The sequence below is a fragment of the Anneissia japonica genome, unplaced genomic scaffold (genome assembly GCF_011630105.1).
Source record: "Anneissia japonica isolate Jap-2015-1 unplaced genomic scaffold, ASM1163010v1 scaffold287835_len3118868_cov185, whole genome shotgun sequence".
Lineage (NCBI taxonomy): Eukaryota > Metazoa > Echinodermata > Crinoidea > Comatulida > Comatulidae > Anneissia > Anneissia japonica.
In genome coordinates this window covers 2,342,207-2,358,070 of record NW_022737223.1, presented here as the reverse complement: position 1 = coordinate 2,358,070, position 15,864 = coordinate 2,342,207, and the positions used below count along the sequence as shown (strand labels likewise).

At 34.9% G+C, this 15,864-nt stretch overlaps 3 protein-coding genes and 1 non-coding gene across 6 annotated transcripts in view; 3 read left to right on the top strand and 1 right to left on the bottom strand.

The window, feature by feature from the left end:
* LOC117117151 overlaps window positions 1–3,252 on the top strand; it is an 18,498-nt gene extending 15,246 nt beyond the window's left edge. Inside the window, exons 8-10 of the mRNA XM_033261362.1 lie at window positions 400–422; window positions 1,945–2,211; window positions 2,955–3,252. Coding sequence (XP_033117253.1) covers window positions 400–422; window positions 1,945–2,211; window positions 2,955–3,077 — 413 coding nt within the window. The 3' untranslated portion in view covers window positions 3,078–3,252. The remainder of the gene's footprint in view (window positions 1–399; window positions 423–1,944; window positions 2,212–2,954) is intronic.
* On the bottom strand, window positions 2,927–9,150 carry LOC117117115 (neuroguidin-like). 2 transcript variants are annotated; one of them, XM_033261313.1, is made up of 12 exons: window positions 9,013–9,150; window positions 8,162–8,258; window positions 7,693–7,805; window positions 6,773–7,007; window positions 6,229–6,319; window positions 5,654–5,746; window positions 5,246–5,277; window positions 4,964–5,019; window positions 4,733–4,781; window positions 3,929–4,044; window positions 3,675–3,693; window positions 2,927–3,309 (listed from the first exon to the last, which is right to left on the bottom strand). In XM_033261313.1, the coding sequence occupies exons 2-12, from the start codon at window positions 8,216–8,218 to the stop codon at window positions 3,262–3,264; spliced, it is 909 nt and encodes a 302-aa protein (XP_033117204.1). In that variant the 5' UTR covers window positions 8,219–8,258; window positions 9,013–9,150; the 3' UTR covers window positions 2,927–3,261. The 2 variants fall into 2 exon arrangements, with proteins under 2 accessions (XP_033117204.1, XP_033117203.1); XM_033261312.1 differs by having other exon boundaries at window positions 9,009–9,092.
* Window positions 9,151–9,347: 197 nt separating this feature from the next.
* On the top strand, window positions 9,348–15,809 carry LOC117117116 (ER membrane protein complex subunit 4-like). Of its 2 annotated transcripts, none has more exons than XM_033261314.1 (5): window positions 9,348–9,485; window positions 12,466–12,568; window positions 13,702–13,855; window positions 14,337–14,497; window positions 15,154–15,809. In XM_033261314.1, the coding sequence occupies exons 1-5, from the start codon at window positions 9,403–9,405 to the stop codon at window positions 15,187–15,189; spliced, it is 537 nt and encodes a 178-aa protein (XP_033117205.1). In that variant the 5' UTR covers window positions 9,348–9,402; the 3' UTR covers window positions 15,190–15,809. The 2 variants fall into 2 exon arrangements, with proteins under 2 accessions (XP_033117205.1, XP_033117206.1); XM_033261315.1 differs by lacking the exon at window positions 9,348–9,485 and adding an exon at window positions 10,376–10,515.
* Window positions 15,651–15,723, top strand: Trnap-ugg. Its single transcript has one exon. It is a non-coding gene; the product is annotated as a tRNA-Pro (tRNA).
* Window positions 15,810–15,864: the final 55 nt, after the last annotated feature.

Sequence of the window (15,864 nt, the reverse complement as noted above, 5' to 3'; positions counted from 1 at the left end):
TATATATACATATTCGAATAAATGCCCGGGATTTTATTGAAAAGGGGTTCTTGGGGGGAGGGGGTGGTGTTTATTTTTTGGTGTAAAGTGGATACATATACAGTATATTCAAATAAACACCCCTCAATTTCGCTGTAAATGTGGAACTACAACAAATAATTATCTTCAAATGTGTTGCATTGCATGATCATAAAAATGTAATTCCATTGGAGTAGAACATTAATTGAGAATGATGTTACTTGGCTCTCTCTTTTTTTCTTTTTTGGGGTGAGAGGAAGAAATAAACACATGGGGGGGGGTTATTCCAAATGAGGTTCTAGACTGAGGGGGAGTTAATTCCAAGAGGGGAATTTATTCAAATAGATATGGCATGAATTTTGTATCTATTTTATACTTTAGAGCTGATGCCAATTCCAAAAAAAGTTAAGTTAAAGTTGAGTTAAAAAAAAAGTTTGAGTTTTTAAAAACTCCTTTTAAATATTGTACTGTATATTTTTCCATTAAATCGCTACCCTTGCCATAAAGAAAAAGCTTTTTCTATTTATCCACAACTATTTACTGTATATACATAATTTTATTGTCTTTGCAATAAGCTTTGATTTCAAATACAAAAATAAAAAACTTTTCTGTGCTTGTACGTAAAGAGAAATCATCTTTATATGTGGCAAAGACAAGCCAAACCAGTCACTCGTCGCAAATTTTGTTTCAGAGATAATGGCCAAAACATGCTGGAATGTCACAATTTTTGAAATCTATTTTATTGCACTAAACTAACCTTTATATATCTATATAGATTCATGCTATGCTGTTATTTTCCCCATTTTCAATGTTAAAACAAAAATTTTTAACGATTTTGTGTTATTTTCTACCAGAGAAATGCCCAAAATCATATTACTTAACTTTGAAGGCTGATTTCTCAAATATTGTTTTTTAAACAGCTATATGTTTAAACTCATGTAACTTCATAACAAAATGTCATACTTAAATGATTTGTTTACCATATTATAGCTTTCATTTTACTGTTTAACCCCAGGGGGCTCACTCTTAAATATTTCTATATGGGTAGGTGCCGCATTTACGGGGGTATTTTTGAGGACTTGGTAGTGCATGTGTAGGTATACCAGGTAAATTTGGTAGTTAAAATCCCTGCCCCGTTACATATAGAAGTTGCATAATTTTTTACACAATTTTTAGCAAAGATTTTTTGCTAACATCCCGTGCTAAACCTACCGCTGATACGTAGCCACAAACAGTAGGGAATGCCAACAGACAAAACCGCGGTCTTATTCGCCATCTGGAACCAGTACAAGTTTAATTTCATAGGTTGATAGTCCCTAATAATTTTCAGTAAAATAGGTAGTGCAAGTGTCTCATGTCTTGGAGTGGCTGCTGCACCCCACCCCCCGTAAGGTTGGTACACAAGTCAGCTCCCTGGGTGTTTAAACTAAAAATCCATTTTTGCAACGAGTGACTGGTTTGGCTTGTCTTTGCCACATATACTGTACTTGAATGCAACACAGTAAAAGTAATAATCATTAGCTTACCAGTACTAGTTATATCATTTTTTTAAAATTGGTCAATGACGTAGTTCCCATAGTACTTAAGCTCTAGATTATCAAATTTTCTTTGAGAAAAAACTGTTGTACTGTATGCCCATATGTAGTTATATGCCTATATATGGTCATGATGTGATGGTGTCATCATGACCATATTTAGGCATGTCACATGTTTTTGTCAAATAATATTAGATAGTCTGGACAGAACCTGTAAGAACTGGTACCATTACTATTAATATTTTATAATGCTAAACAAAAATTAAGTAGATTTTCTATATTAATAATAAAGTTGTTATTAGTGTTACAGTTAATGTTACAGAATTTACTGCGTTTAGGAAAAGCAGATTCTAAGTTTTATGTACTATATTTGATATTTTATCCTTTGCAGGACATCCACGTAGAAAATGAGCATGTGCCAGGCTTCTTCTTGCAGTTAAACAATGAAAACAAAAATGACAGTCGATGGAAAAGGACATTTGTACCAAAGCGAGCATTGAACCAGAACAAAGAGTGCAGCAGCGGCAACGATGTGGATTCTGAAGTAACAGTTAGCAAGAAAGTTTATTCTCGAGAGTTCCTTTTGTCTTGCTGGCATCACTCTAGCACACATACCGTACCTTCAGACCTGATAGCTAGTGATATATTAGTCTCTGATGTAAGTTTATTAGCTTTTTCAAATATAGGAGGACAACTGTAAAGGCTTCAACTACAGTATGTTTAGTTCTGCAATATTGGTTAATACTGTATATGAATATATGTAACAAGTTAGCAATTTCCTTTTTGTAAAAACCATAAGAATGCAAAACTTGAGTACTTACTCAGATGTTTCGAATTGCATCACAATTCTTTTTCAACTGATGTGTAACACCTATTCCAGTCAGTTGAAAAAGAATTGTGATACAGTGCTTTGAGTTAAGATGCTTTCCTTCAAATTCTGTGACACAATTATTTTTTACCCACGACTAAAAAAACAAGTTCACTTCAAAGCCTAAAACTGCATTAACATCAGATCTGAACCAACATTTTTTACTGTACCACATTTCCGGTGTGTTAAATGAAATGGGTCTATTACATACTGATCCAGTTTAGTAGGCTTTTGATGTGAATGTAATTGATAAGTCTTGTGCTTGCTTTTGTATGTGGAAGAAATAAAAGTACTTTTTTCAGACAAAGAAAACAATTTATTTATATCTGTGCACTTAATAATGCATGATTTGTTGTACTGTAATGGTTTTTTAAATTTTCATTTCAAAATGATAATTATTAAACACAAGCTTTGGTGTACATATTATACTGTGCTAAAACTTTAGCACATACCAATACTGTAATTAAACCTTAATTTAAAAGAAAAAAACACATTACAGTAGTTGTTACTTGCAGTTTCATTTTATTTTGTAGATGCGATGGCAACCTAGTCCATTTGATGTTCTAAAGCCCACAAACAACTGGAGAGACGCGATGGACACTGGTATCTCGTTTACACAGTCAAGACGCATGTTTACAGAACGAAAAGGTCTCTAGTAGCCTTATTTTGCACAGCTAACAGTTTTTATGTTCAGATTTTTGCAAATCAGGAACACTAGGCCGTACATGCTGGCCAAATAACAGCCCTTATTTCATGGACTTCAAATGCTCTAGACATTATTGTGGAAATGATATCTGTACATTAAAAGGAACCAGTTGTTTTGATTTGTAACAAGTTTCATCAGAACTTCTTTCTTTTGCCTCTTTTCTTCGAAAGAATCCTGCGTAGCTGAAAAAAGCCCCAAAGAACAAGGTACTGTTAAAAGTAAATAATGATGTTCACATTTCTTGCAACGCATTGTCCACACTATAAAAGAAAGTGGATTACTAATCCCTAAAATAGTAATGCTTCAAATTTATATAATTAGAAAGAAATATACATATCTTATCTTTGGTGATTTCAAGGCAACAGAGGGCGTAATAAAAATATTTAAAAAAAACAAAACTCGCCTAATGACTAGGAAAAGCAAAACAGAAAGGAAACATGCTTTTTACACTCTATTAACATCTGCCTTTGCCAAAGTAAATCTATGTCACGTAGAACATAATAGTGTGAACATATACGAGGTACTGTAACCAAACTACCATACTCACCCGGCTTGGCATTTTCTTCCTGAAGAAAAAAAAATACAGCATGTTACAGTCAAAATGAATAATTAAATAATACATTAATAAGTATATAAACATTTTTCAAACATTTTGATTTCAGCATTAAGAACTACTTCATGAAAGAGAATGTTCAAGCCCAAGATGACTAGGTTTCTAAGATTATCCAGAACTTTCTTGATACAACATAACATACATATTCAAATATTCAGCAACACAACTGCTGAACCATGTAAACTTACTTCTTTTTACTTTGAAAATTGTCCACATCATCAATGTCATGTGACAAGGCACTTATGTCACCAAACTTGGTGATGCCATCTAGACTGGACATTGTTGCCATTCGCTTCTGGGCATGCTGAAAAAAGCAGTTATCAAAAGCATTATATATTATTCAATAGTTTTCCATTTATTCTATAAGTATTATAGCTATAAGAGGTGACTCCTACGATTGGTATTCAGTGTTGTTTAGGTACCGTATTTGAATAAACTGGAGCCTCACCTCGAATAAACACCCCCTAAATGACTAAAAAAAATCTAATGGAAGAAACATCATTCTAAACACATTCTACTGATGTTCTACTCCAGTGGATGTACATTTTTTTCTTACCTGGTTGGAATCAATAAGTCTTAATGATCATGCAATAACACACTTTGACAGAAATTATATTTTGTAGCTCCACATTTATAGTGAAATCATGAGGCATTTATTTGAGTATAAATGCATCCGTTTTAGTCCAAAAAAAAAAATACTCCTCCCTCAAATAAATAATAAACATTTCACTTCCCAATGAAACTTCATAGAGTATCATATACTAGTTCCATCTACTAGATGGATAAACAAACAATTAAAAACGATGTTTTTTATCCATATTATATCATACAGCAACGCTGCCCAGCTCTGTTCCAGTATCGAAGTAGAAGCACTAACTGTAAATAACAGGCCACCTAGCGTGCAATAAAATAAGCTTGTCACTCCTGTATACCAGGGTGACTACAGCTTCAATGCAATCAATCAATAAACAATGAGTTTTTGCTGAACATACTTTCTCTTTCTTGGTGACAGGCAATCTTTTGAAATATTCTTCTTCATATCTGAAATTAAGAGGATGAATTGAATGAATTGCATCAATACACAAATGAGGAACAAAGCATCATGTAGAAATCCTGCTGCACTACGTTCACCCATCTAGAGGTGACAAAATCATAACTCTATGCTACTAGCACTGCACTATAAATGATCATGTTGTAGGTTCTCCTACAGGTTTTTTACTTACTGATTTCTTTCCTTTGCAGCCCTTTCTTGCTTTTGTTTGTAAAAGTTAACATTCTCCTGCAAATTTAAATTAATAGTTGATTGGTTAACATCACGCTACTACATTATCTCATTTCTTGGAACAGATAGTTCAAATAATAATTACAGTATTCAGATAATATGAAGGTACAAATGTTCACACATTTACAAATGTTCACATGTTCAAAACAGGGTTTGGCTGAGCCCCCTCCTAGTTTCAGCTGTTGGGCAACAACTAAGTAAAAAGTATGTTAAACATGCTTACCCTGATTTCTTCTGGACCATCACTATATTCGGCTGAGGAGGGAAAAAAGTTTTAGAATTTTTAAAACAATCAGAATATACATCAGATATTTGGTGCAATATTAATCCCAGTTACTGATTGGTTGATTTGACTAATTGATTGATGGTGAATGTGCTGTCTGTCTGTATCGATTTTCAGAATTTATTATTGCTTAATTTGTTCATATATTTCTGGGCATGCTCCTTGCAAGTGTCATGTGAAAATTCTTTTTTTTTTCTTCACTTGGTGATCATTTTAGAGTACTGCGCCCTATCATTTATTTCAATGTTTATTGCCTACTTATAATATAAACCCTTTTAATGTTATATCTTGATTTTGAAGAAATAAATGTTTGATTGATTGATCATACAAGGTATTAGTGAACCTCACCTCGTAAATCTTGGATAATAGAACTGCTCAATGCCTTCTTTTTGGCTCTTTCTAAAAGTCTTTGACGCCTCTCTGCAGCAGACTCATCATCAACTAACAAAGACAAAACATTAGTAGTAAAATGTAGTAACATTTGCCTTAAAGGTTAAAGGTTATTCATTTATAATGCGCAAATACAAGAGTCTGTATGCGCTAAAAAAGTGAGCAGATGCAATTGGAAGAACAAGAAAAGAAGAACTCCAAGCCAGCACCCAAACCGCAGTACGGGATATGCCCTTGTCGCTGAGCAGGGATCTGTCACAATGTACCCTGTCTAGCACCAGTTGAGTCTCGGCCATCCCAGTACGCAGGTGCCCCTATCCTGATAGAACTACAACAAACAAAAAGAAAAACTAGCTGGCAAGGAATGGAAAAAGGGAAAAAATTAAAGTGAATTAAACGAAATAAGTTCGGTGACTCCTATAAAATATATTTAAAATAAAATAATTAAAAAGTCTATTTTAACAGTCTTTTTTACACAAGATATTTTACACTAGAACATTATAACAGTACAAAGGAAAGGAATTAACATATACCATAATGCATTGCTGCAACTCTGGGAGGTACATATTTCTTTGGCTTTCCAACATCTACTTCACTATCACTGTCTTCTTCCTCATCTTCAAGCTGTCAAATTATCAATACATTAATTTGCAAATCAGATGAAATGCAAAATTATCTTTAGTAAACTCAATTTTTTTTTCTATAACGATAGGGATATTTTATTGTTAACCATCACTCATGCCATGCACTTTGGTTTTTAAGTCACATGGCTAAAATTTATTAAGGAGCAAATTTAACAAAGCTAGAAAAGTGGCATTTACTAACAAACATACAGTATTTTAGGATCCTTGGTTTTTGAGAATTGGAGTCCATCGGCATCTAGTTTTGCACTCCAGTATACTTAGAAACTAAAGTCATCATAAATATTATCGTAAATTATTATTTTTATTATTACATTATACATGGGCGTAGGTTGGGGGTGTGCGGATGCACCCTCCATGGTGGCAAATTAGTTCCACTGAGTTGGTTAAAATACTAAAAATCACCATTAAGTTTTCATTGGAAGCTTTCACTTACTTTACTGATCAAGTTGTCAGGGTTGGGTTTGAATCTTGTTGGATCATTCTGAGCAACAGTGCCAGTAAGTGCGGTCTTAATCAGCTTATCTACCTGGTATTGCAGTTTGTAGTCGATTGGTCTCATCTTTTCCAAGACAGTTCGAATCTCAACGAGACGTTGAATGGCTGGAATTCCATTGATCTGTTGACCTTCACATTTCTTCATCATCACTAATCCCAAATTCATGATATAACTGTTGAGTTTAAAGGTTACAAATCTTTATAAATAAACATCACTTTATCATAATTTATATAATTTTTATACAATTTTGCTATTTTTGCTTACAATGTCACATTTTTAGGACTTTGTCGCTATTCCTTTTTATATAATACTGTTCTCTATTACAGTAACCAAACCTCCAACAACAAAAATGTGCTAAAAGTATTCATCAAATTAGATGACTCTTTTCTATTAGCTATTTGTGGTGCACATTAAGTTATAAACAAGATAGGTGCCTAGCTGGATGGATGGTAACCAGGTGGAAAATAAAGCCTGATTTCTATAAAATCACTATCACGCTATCACTGAAAGCTTTTGATTGGTCAGTTGAGTCAGGAAGTCTTCCCAATTGTGACAGGGAAAGCAACGCAGTAAAAATTCTGTTGAGACAGTGTAGCAATTTTTGTCTCGGATACAATTTGTGGATCACGGCTACACTGCCTTACAGGGAGGTCAGACAATTTCTGGAAAGAGCCAGCATGGTATGCTTGTGGGGAATCTAGACAATATGTTTGCCCACTGTTAACTGTTATTAATTAGAATTAAATGAGAAAGAAATTTGTATGTATTTTGGTCTGTTAAGTTGTGGGTGATGGGGCCTGTCAAACAGGGCTTAATCCCGTACACTCATGCCTCTCGCGCTGTTATGATAAGACTACCTGAGCAGAAGATGATATTTGACTTCTAAAAAACTGACTCCTTTAGTGGTAGATATATCTCCATTTTTAACTTTATTTAACAGCATTTCCACTTGACTCTTGACCCCTGATACCTGAAGAAAACAATTGACATAAATATTACATTGTAAAAACAGTCATACTATCATTTATAGTATAATAATAACTATTGTTAAGGCAATCATGACACCATCACTGCAACTCCCAATGTTATTTTGCTATCCCCAACAGTGCACTAATTTTTCATTAGTGCACATTTTGTTTGATTTTTTAAATTTTTTTATTTGTGTGCAACAGGCCAATTTAATCGCCACATCACACACTGTGATGAATTCTAGGCTAATGATGGTAAATTAAGAGTGGCGCTTAACAACAATTATTATGTTTGGTCAAAAATGTTTTTTTTTTGTTGATAAAATTGTTGTAATATATAATATTTATAGTGTTTTACCTGAGAACTGATATTACTAAATAGTGCAATAGTCTGATGTACATCTTCTTCTTCCATATTTTAAAATCTGAACTGAGGATTTTTTCTGCGGAATGCGCTATAAAAGAATAGAGTTGTTATTAATATAAAATAATGAATATCTAATTTAGGTCAAAGTTTTATCATACTGTACATAATTTAGTATTACATAGTGTTAGTGAATTGCTCATTGGAGATTTTATAGCAGATACTCAATAAATGCATTAAACAGGGAGTTGTTATTAAGAAAATAACAACTAAATAACAACTCCCTGCATATATGTTCTTCCATATAAGCATTTAAAATATTTGTGTGTATCCATATTTTTTCTACAGTAGTCTTTTAGCAACAAGAAACTAACTTCACAAGAATCAATAAAATATGCTTCATTCTGAAGCCCTGAGATAGATAAATTGAGGCATGTTAATTCATATTCGCATGAAATTCAGAATTGTTTTCATTAACTGACAAGTACATATAAAAACGAAAATCATGGGAATAAAAAAAAAAATCTGGGATGAAAGCAAAAAAGTAATCATTGCGATCAACTTATTTCCATTGTGGTCTTAAATATGAGACAGAGAGATAGTCTAAAAGGCACATTCTAAAGCGAATAGGTATTTGCCTATTTTGCCCACTTGTCCAGGGAACTGGCTCATCATAGGCGCGACCCCGTATTTCACTCAAGAACTTTGAGAGTGAATAGGCCCAGGCCTGGGTAAACTCTGAACAAACATTTAAACTGATTTTCATTTCAATTAGGCACCTAGGGCCTAGACTATAAACCAATTTCAAGATCATTATAAAATGTTACACAAATATACATACATACACCAATTATTACAAATGTTGACACTGCATTTGTCTCGATGTTTACAACAAAACACGTGTGACTTGTGGCGTCAAGCACCGGATGTAAATTAAAAGGTTATCTTTTGTTATCATCATTCTTATAAAGGTTTTATTGTATGGTACAATATTGTAGTATTTTTATTACGATTTTATACTGTTTACTTTAAATAGCGAATAAATTTAGAACGTATGAATTAATTTTTATTTGCTTGTTTGTTTGTGGTCCAAAAACCGAACTAGGTCTGCCTATGTTAGAGCAGGGAGTTGTTAACTCCCTGGTTAGAGCATCCCAGCTAGAGCAAACACAATTAATCCATGTACCGACCAACCACCGATGCGAAGAAGATATGATACCATAAATTGACTGAAAATGGCATCGCATCACGCTGGACAGTTGAGTGGGGCTCGTAGTAATAAACTTCGACACAAGTGGACTATTGATTTCAATACGAAGTAATATGATTTACATGTTATATATCCTAATATATCCTAACTATATTTGTTAAGTAGGTCTAGGTTAATACAAGTAAGAGCGTGGAATAGGCTTATTTTATACGTAAAATTTTAGTTAGGCCTAGGCCCTGGCTAGGGAATTTCCTACAGACGATTGAGCCCATAGACGATCGGATCGGGCCTAAAACTAAGACTGTCGGGCCTATTTTCAGGACGATCGGCTCAATTTGCAAGTGAGCCCGATCTTCCTGAAAATAGACCCGATAGTCTGGAAATGGACCTGATCGTCCTGGGCCCGATCGTCTTTATATACAGTATTTGTTTAGGTTGATTTCAAGATTGAAAAAAAAACAAACACAGCATTATCATCCTGTTAAATTAGACGCTCTGTATACCGAAATAATATTAAAATAAATATGTTTTCTGATTATCTTAATTATGATTCTTAATAGCAGTATGTTAATATAATGAATTTAGAACACAATATTGAATCCAAATGAAAGTGGTGGTTGATAGTCCACACTAGTAGTAGTAGATAGGTGGATCCGATCGTCCACACTAGTTGGGCCCAGTCGTCTTGAATTGTTGGGCCTGATCGTCTTGTGAGCTTGATCATCTGACACCCATGTTAGATCCATCATGGTCTCCTTCTCTGCATACATGTCAAGGCTCACGCATTCGGTGTGAGACTCGCGCATTCTAGGTCTGTCTCATGCTCACGGTTGAAGGACCAAAATCTCACGCATAGGCCTAAATGTATTAATATTGATAATATTGCGCACATATGCCACCCCAGTAACTGTCTCTTATACACATCTAGATGTGTATAAGAGACAGATGTTAGAGCAGGGAGTTGTTAACTCCCTGGTTAGAGCATCCCAGTTAGAAATCCATGTACCGACCAACCACCGATGGGAAGAAGATATGATACCATAAATTGACTGAAAATGGCATCGCATCACGCTGGACAGTTGAGTGGGACTCGTAGTAATAAACTTCGACACAAGTGGACTATTGATTTTAATACGAAGTAATATGATTTACATGTTATATATCCTAATATATCCTAACTATATTTGTTAAGTAGGTTTAGGTTAATACAAGTAAGAGCGTGGAATAGGCTTATTTTATACGTAAAATTTTAGTTAGGCCTAGGCCTAGGCCCTGGCTAGGGAATTTCCTACAGACGATGGAGCCCATAGACGATCGGATCGGGCCTAAAACTAAGACGATCGGGCCAAAAACTAAGACGATCGGGCCTATTTTCAGGACGATCGGCTCAATTTGCAAGTGAGCCCGATCCTCCTGAAAATAGACCCGATAGTCTGGAAATGGACCTGATCGTCCTGGGCCCGATCGTCTTTATATACAGTATTTGTTTAGGTTGATTTCAAGATTGAAAAAAAAACAAACACAGCATTATCATCCTGTTAAATTAGACGCTCTGTATACCGAAATAATATTAAAATAAATATGTTTTCTGATTATCTTAATTATGATTCTTAATAGCAGTATGTTAATATAATGAATTTAGAACACAATATTGAATCCAAATGAAAGTGGTGGTTGATAGTCCACACTAGTAGTAGTAGATAGGTGGATCCGATTGTCCACACTAGTTGGGCCCGGTCGTCTTGAATTGTTGGGCCTGATCGTCTTGTGAGCTTGATCATCTGACACCCATGTTAGATCCATCATGGTCTCCTTCTCTGCATACATGTCAAGGCTCACGCATTCGGTGTGAGACTCGCGCATTCTAGGTCTGTCTCATGCTCACGGTTGAAGGACCAAAATCTCACGCATAGGCCTAAATGTATTAATATTGATAATATTGATCCACATGCAGATTGCCTATAATAATAAAAAAAATATAAGAATTTCCAGCACTCTCACTAAATATTCATCATCTAATGTACTTAAATTAGGATTGGTTTTGTTGTTATACATTCGAACACAAATAAATGGCGCACTACACCAAGTTTAAGTTGGTTTGGCTTTCTAATTTTGATCGTGGATGGCAGAAATATGCATTCTCAAGAAAAAAATGTGTGATTCAGATTCCTATTCAAATATTCAGTTGTAAATACAACCATAAAATAGCAAAAAATACATTTCCGTTTATCTAGGGGAAAAAGCATGGGGGGGGGAGGGAATGCCCTAGACACCTCCCCTTGGGGAGAGGTTTTTAGAACAAAAGTCCCATTCCTGCAAATTAGTCGAACTTGACATGTGTGCCTCCGTCAGATAGTACTTCTGCCCTAGCATTATTCTTCTAACTAAGATTAACACATACCTAGACTAGATAGAGTTTGCTATAGCAAGCCAAATTTTCATTTAATCTCAAATAAAGATATCTTAGTTTAAACTACTCCCTTCACAATTACAGCATGCAGAATAGGCCTAGTCCTGATGGGCGCTTTCGATTTGTACGAGAGCGTGACCGTCCTACCTGGCGTCCTACGTTCTCTGCATTCATAGATTTGGCCAAATTGCGTTCCAGAATCTACTCGACGAGGTGACCTCAACGTTTTCGCATGCACATTATATTAGATTTTCAGGTTCTAAACTATGGAACTGATTCTCTCTCTCTCTCTACCATCTCATGTACTAACATGCCAATTCCAAAAAAATGTTTTTAACCAGCTTAAAAAATACCTAATTAAAGGTTTATTCTTCTTCATATCTCTCTGATTTGTTTGGCCACCTGTCTCGGTTAATGGATGTGAATCTGATTAGTATTGTTCCGCTGCACTGGTTTTCTGTTGATTTTTGTCTTGTGACCCCTGTTCTGTCCCTGCATTTTTTTCTTTTTATTTTCTTTTGTTATTTCAGGCTGCCCCAACAAAAGATCTGTTTACTTACCTTCTTGGGGCTTTTCCTTTTTTCTTTTTCGAGGGATGTTGGAAGTCAAACGAATAAGAAATATACATTTTTGCATCAAATTCAACCTTTGTTATTTAAAAGTATGCATTTTTTTTAGACATACAAGAGAATTAGAAGCTCCTGTTGGCTTCACATCATCCAGCCGCAATCTAGATGTAACATCTCAAGACAATGATAACAATTCAAATTTAGTTGATAAGGTAAGAAAAACAAAGGTACAGCATGTGTGAGTGGTTGCCTCAGGACAGTGGCGTATCTAGGAGTCAATGTCTTCAAATTGGGGGAGGCGCTGATGGGAGCACAAAGGTAAAAAGTGGGGAGGGTTGTCTTGATGATTAAGTGAGCAGGTGCTACTGTATCTCGCAAAATATGGTGATATACATGATTTTTAACTACTTGAGTGATTTTTTTTATATATGATTTTTAACTACTTGAGTGATTTTTTTTATATATGATTTTTAACTACTTGAGTGATTTTGGCTTTGAACATTTTTTATGTAGGTGCAACTGTGGGGAGGGGATATGTATGCCACTGCCGCAGGGGTTGCGGTCTGGGTAATTAGCCTTAAAATCAGAGGTTTTAACCATCACTATAAACTTTGCTTGTCCTCTCCACCCAGAAGTAGGATTTATGTCAGTGTGTCGATGACAAGTCGCAAGTGTCATGTAAATGCTGCTACCATACCTCAAATTGAAGCCCAGGTCTTCTTTTTTTTGCAACCTTTGGATGGGGTTCTTTTCGAAGGTACTTTTGCAAAGTAAAGAGGGGGGGGGGCTTCTTTTTAAAATGAATGCTGTAAATTTTGGGAATTACTACTATAGAACACTAAATAGGGCCACTATAACATCAATTTATATCAGGAAGTGTATTAACTGGCATTAAATCACCTAAACTACTTTATAAACCAAGCGTGTTTTTAATTTATTTTGTTTCTTTGAAATTCATGTGCAGTGTATGTACTATACTGTCTCGAAAAAAAAGCCTATGCTATCTTGAAATGAAGCCCATGGGTTTATTTTCAAGGCTACTTTTCAAGATGGGCTTCTTTTGAAGTTTAATCCCGTTGGGCTTCTATTCAAGGTTTTACGTTATGTTATCTCTATTTTGTATACGGTAATTATTATTCTAAATCTCTGTCCAAATTTTTTTTGACAAAAAAACTGTTGTATGCCCATATATAGTCATAATGCGCCTAAATATGGTCATGATATGATGTCATCATGACCATATATAGGCATGCCAAATGTGTTTGTCAAAAATTTTTGATAGTCTTGATTGGTCACAATTCAGTTCTGCTTGTCATGTGATTTGAGTGCCTTGTTTTCATTGCAGAAATGTTGGGACATCGCACTAGCCCCTCTGAAACAGATTCCAATGAATTTATTCATCATGTACATGTCTGGCAACTCTATCTCAATATTTCCAATCATGATGGTGGGAATGATGGTATGGCGGCCCATTCAAGCCATAATGCAACACAAGAAAAGTTAGTATTTTGTTTTTAATTTGTCATTAAAACAAAAGGTTAAAGGTAATGCAGATTAACAAATAGAGACTTGTTTATTGTCATATGAATGCAAACAGGAGTCACTGATTAGGTAATGACCATGAAGAACTTTGCCTTAATAACTATTACATTGATTTAAGCAATTGGAAAAATGTGGTGTGTAGGGCAGGGGTGGCATTCCTCCTGTTAGATCTGCTCCTGGTCAAAGGAAGAGATGACTAAATTTTGGGGTTAATTTAAAAGTCAGGGTCACAGGGAGTTCAAATTTTTGGTTTTTTAAATTTAGTGTTTGGCATTCAGGGACAGGTGGAAATATTATGCACTCATTGATGTTCCTGTTTATTTAATGGTTTTACTTATGTTAGGTTTTTGTCCTAATGTATATATTGTTTACTTTTATTTTTTTTTTGTACATAAGGGTACCATATGCAGTAATATTTTTAATTTGCTTTTTTTTTAGCTTTTAAAATGCTTGATGGAAGTAACCAAGCCATATTCCAGAAGTGTGTGTTCCTGACGTCGAACATGTTGGGTGTTGCTCTTGCGCTATACAAATGCTCATCTATGGGACTTCTGCCACTTTATGCATCAGATTGGTTATCATTCCTTGATCCCCAAACGGTAAGTGTGCTATGTTTATTCTGTTGTTTTTGTTGTTGTTTACGTTCATGTTAAGCACATAGAGGTGTCCGCAATATGCGCTCTATAAGTCGACCATTATTGTTATTAATCCAATCCATAGTTATATTGCACAGTAGAAAATACTGTATTAAAAATAACATCCTGAATGATAAAGCGTAAATTATATGATTAATGAGTACAGAGGCTATTAAATGGCCCATAAAATGCCTCTCATGTTTGTTGAGAAGGACACTACTATAGAATACATACTCGGCTCACTGAATGAGAATTTCATATCATAGTTATATTAATCATTTCATTGGTGTTCAAACAAAGGGCCGGCCCCCCCCCCCAATCGGTCTGGTTAAGGCCCCCCCCCCAATTAGCCAAAGCTCGTCGGGCAGGTGGACCAAAAAAAAAAGGCCTAGTTTTCCCATCCAAATAATTATGGGCCCCCTCCCCTGGTCAGACATCTTAGTCCCCCCGATAAATTATATCCTAGAGCCGCCACTGCTTATATAGGATACAATCGAATTGCACAGTGTGAGTTTCAAACTGACAACCATAATTTTGAGAGTTCAAATCCATTCATTTGCAAATATGGACTATTCAATTATAATATTTAAATGTTCATGTTGTGATTTTTACAATTTCAGAGAATGGAATACTCAGGAGGTGGAGTTATATTGTGAGGATCAACTGTCAATCAAATTATCTTATCATCAGCAGCAGAAAATTCTAACCAGCCTTCAGCTTGTATTCATCTTGACAGGATGGATCACTAGCCTGCCCTCAAACTTGCATTCTTCAGCACAATTCAGACAAATTTGTTAAACATCTGTGCTTAATGGTATACTCTGTTTAGCTCCTTTACTTACAATTTGTGGTTTATTATGGGGAACAGAATTTTGATGATAAAATTCTTAACTAAAATTTTTTAGTTTATAATATTTATTAAACATAACTGGTCCTGTGGCTGAAGAGTAGCTTCATACTGTTTAGGTTTTTATTATATATTTGAATATTATCTACTATTATTTCCAAGCTGCACCCTATGAGCTTTTCTAGTTTAACCACATCTTCACTATATGTGAGAGTTTCTGTTGTATGAGAGAATGTGTCTGGGTGTTAGAATTGCACATATATCCTATAGGTCTCTGTGGTCTAATGGATATGATACTTGCCTTGGCAGCGAGAGGTTGTAGGTTCGTATCCTGCCAGAGACACCTTTTGTCATACAATTGAATTAAAGGAACTTTTCATTGATGAGCTACTGTATGCTTGTTACGGTTATTAAAACTTGTTCCTATTTGAACACTGTTATTAATTTTTATCTATTTGTTTCTAAATACATATAAGTACATATA

What these genes read in the sequence shown, in the direction of transcription:
- LOC117117115 (XM_033261313.1), bottom strand. Translation starts at nt 8,218, where the DNA reads ATGGAAGAAGAAGATGTACATCAGACTATTGCACTATTTAGTAATATC. An exon ending in AAATATCATCTTCTGCTCAG is followed by an intron (nt 7,008 to 7,692) that starts GTAGTCTTATCA and finishes TAAACTCAACAG; the next exon opens with TTATATCATGAATTTGGGAT. An exon ending in AGTTGCAGCAATGCATTATG is followed by an intron (nt 5,747 to 6,228) that starts GTATATGTTAAT and finishes TGTCTTTGTTAG; the next exon opens with TTGATGATGAGTCTGCTGCA.
- LOC117117116 (XM_033261314.1), top strand. Translation starts at nt 9,403, where the DNA reads ATGGCATCGCATCACGCTGGACAGTTGAGTGGGGCTCGTAGTAATAAA. An exon ending in ACTATTGATTTCAATACGAA is followed by an intron (nt 9,486 to 12,465) that starts GTAATATGATTT and finishes CATTTTTTTTAG; the next exon opens with ACATACAAGAGAATTAGAAG. An exon ending in ATTCAAATTTAGTTGATAAG is followed by an intron (nt 12,569 to 13,701) that starts GTAAGAAAAACA and finishes TTTTCATTGCAG; the next exon opens with AAATGTTGGGACATCGCACT.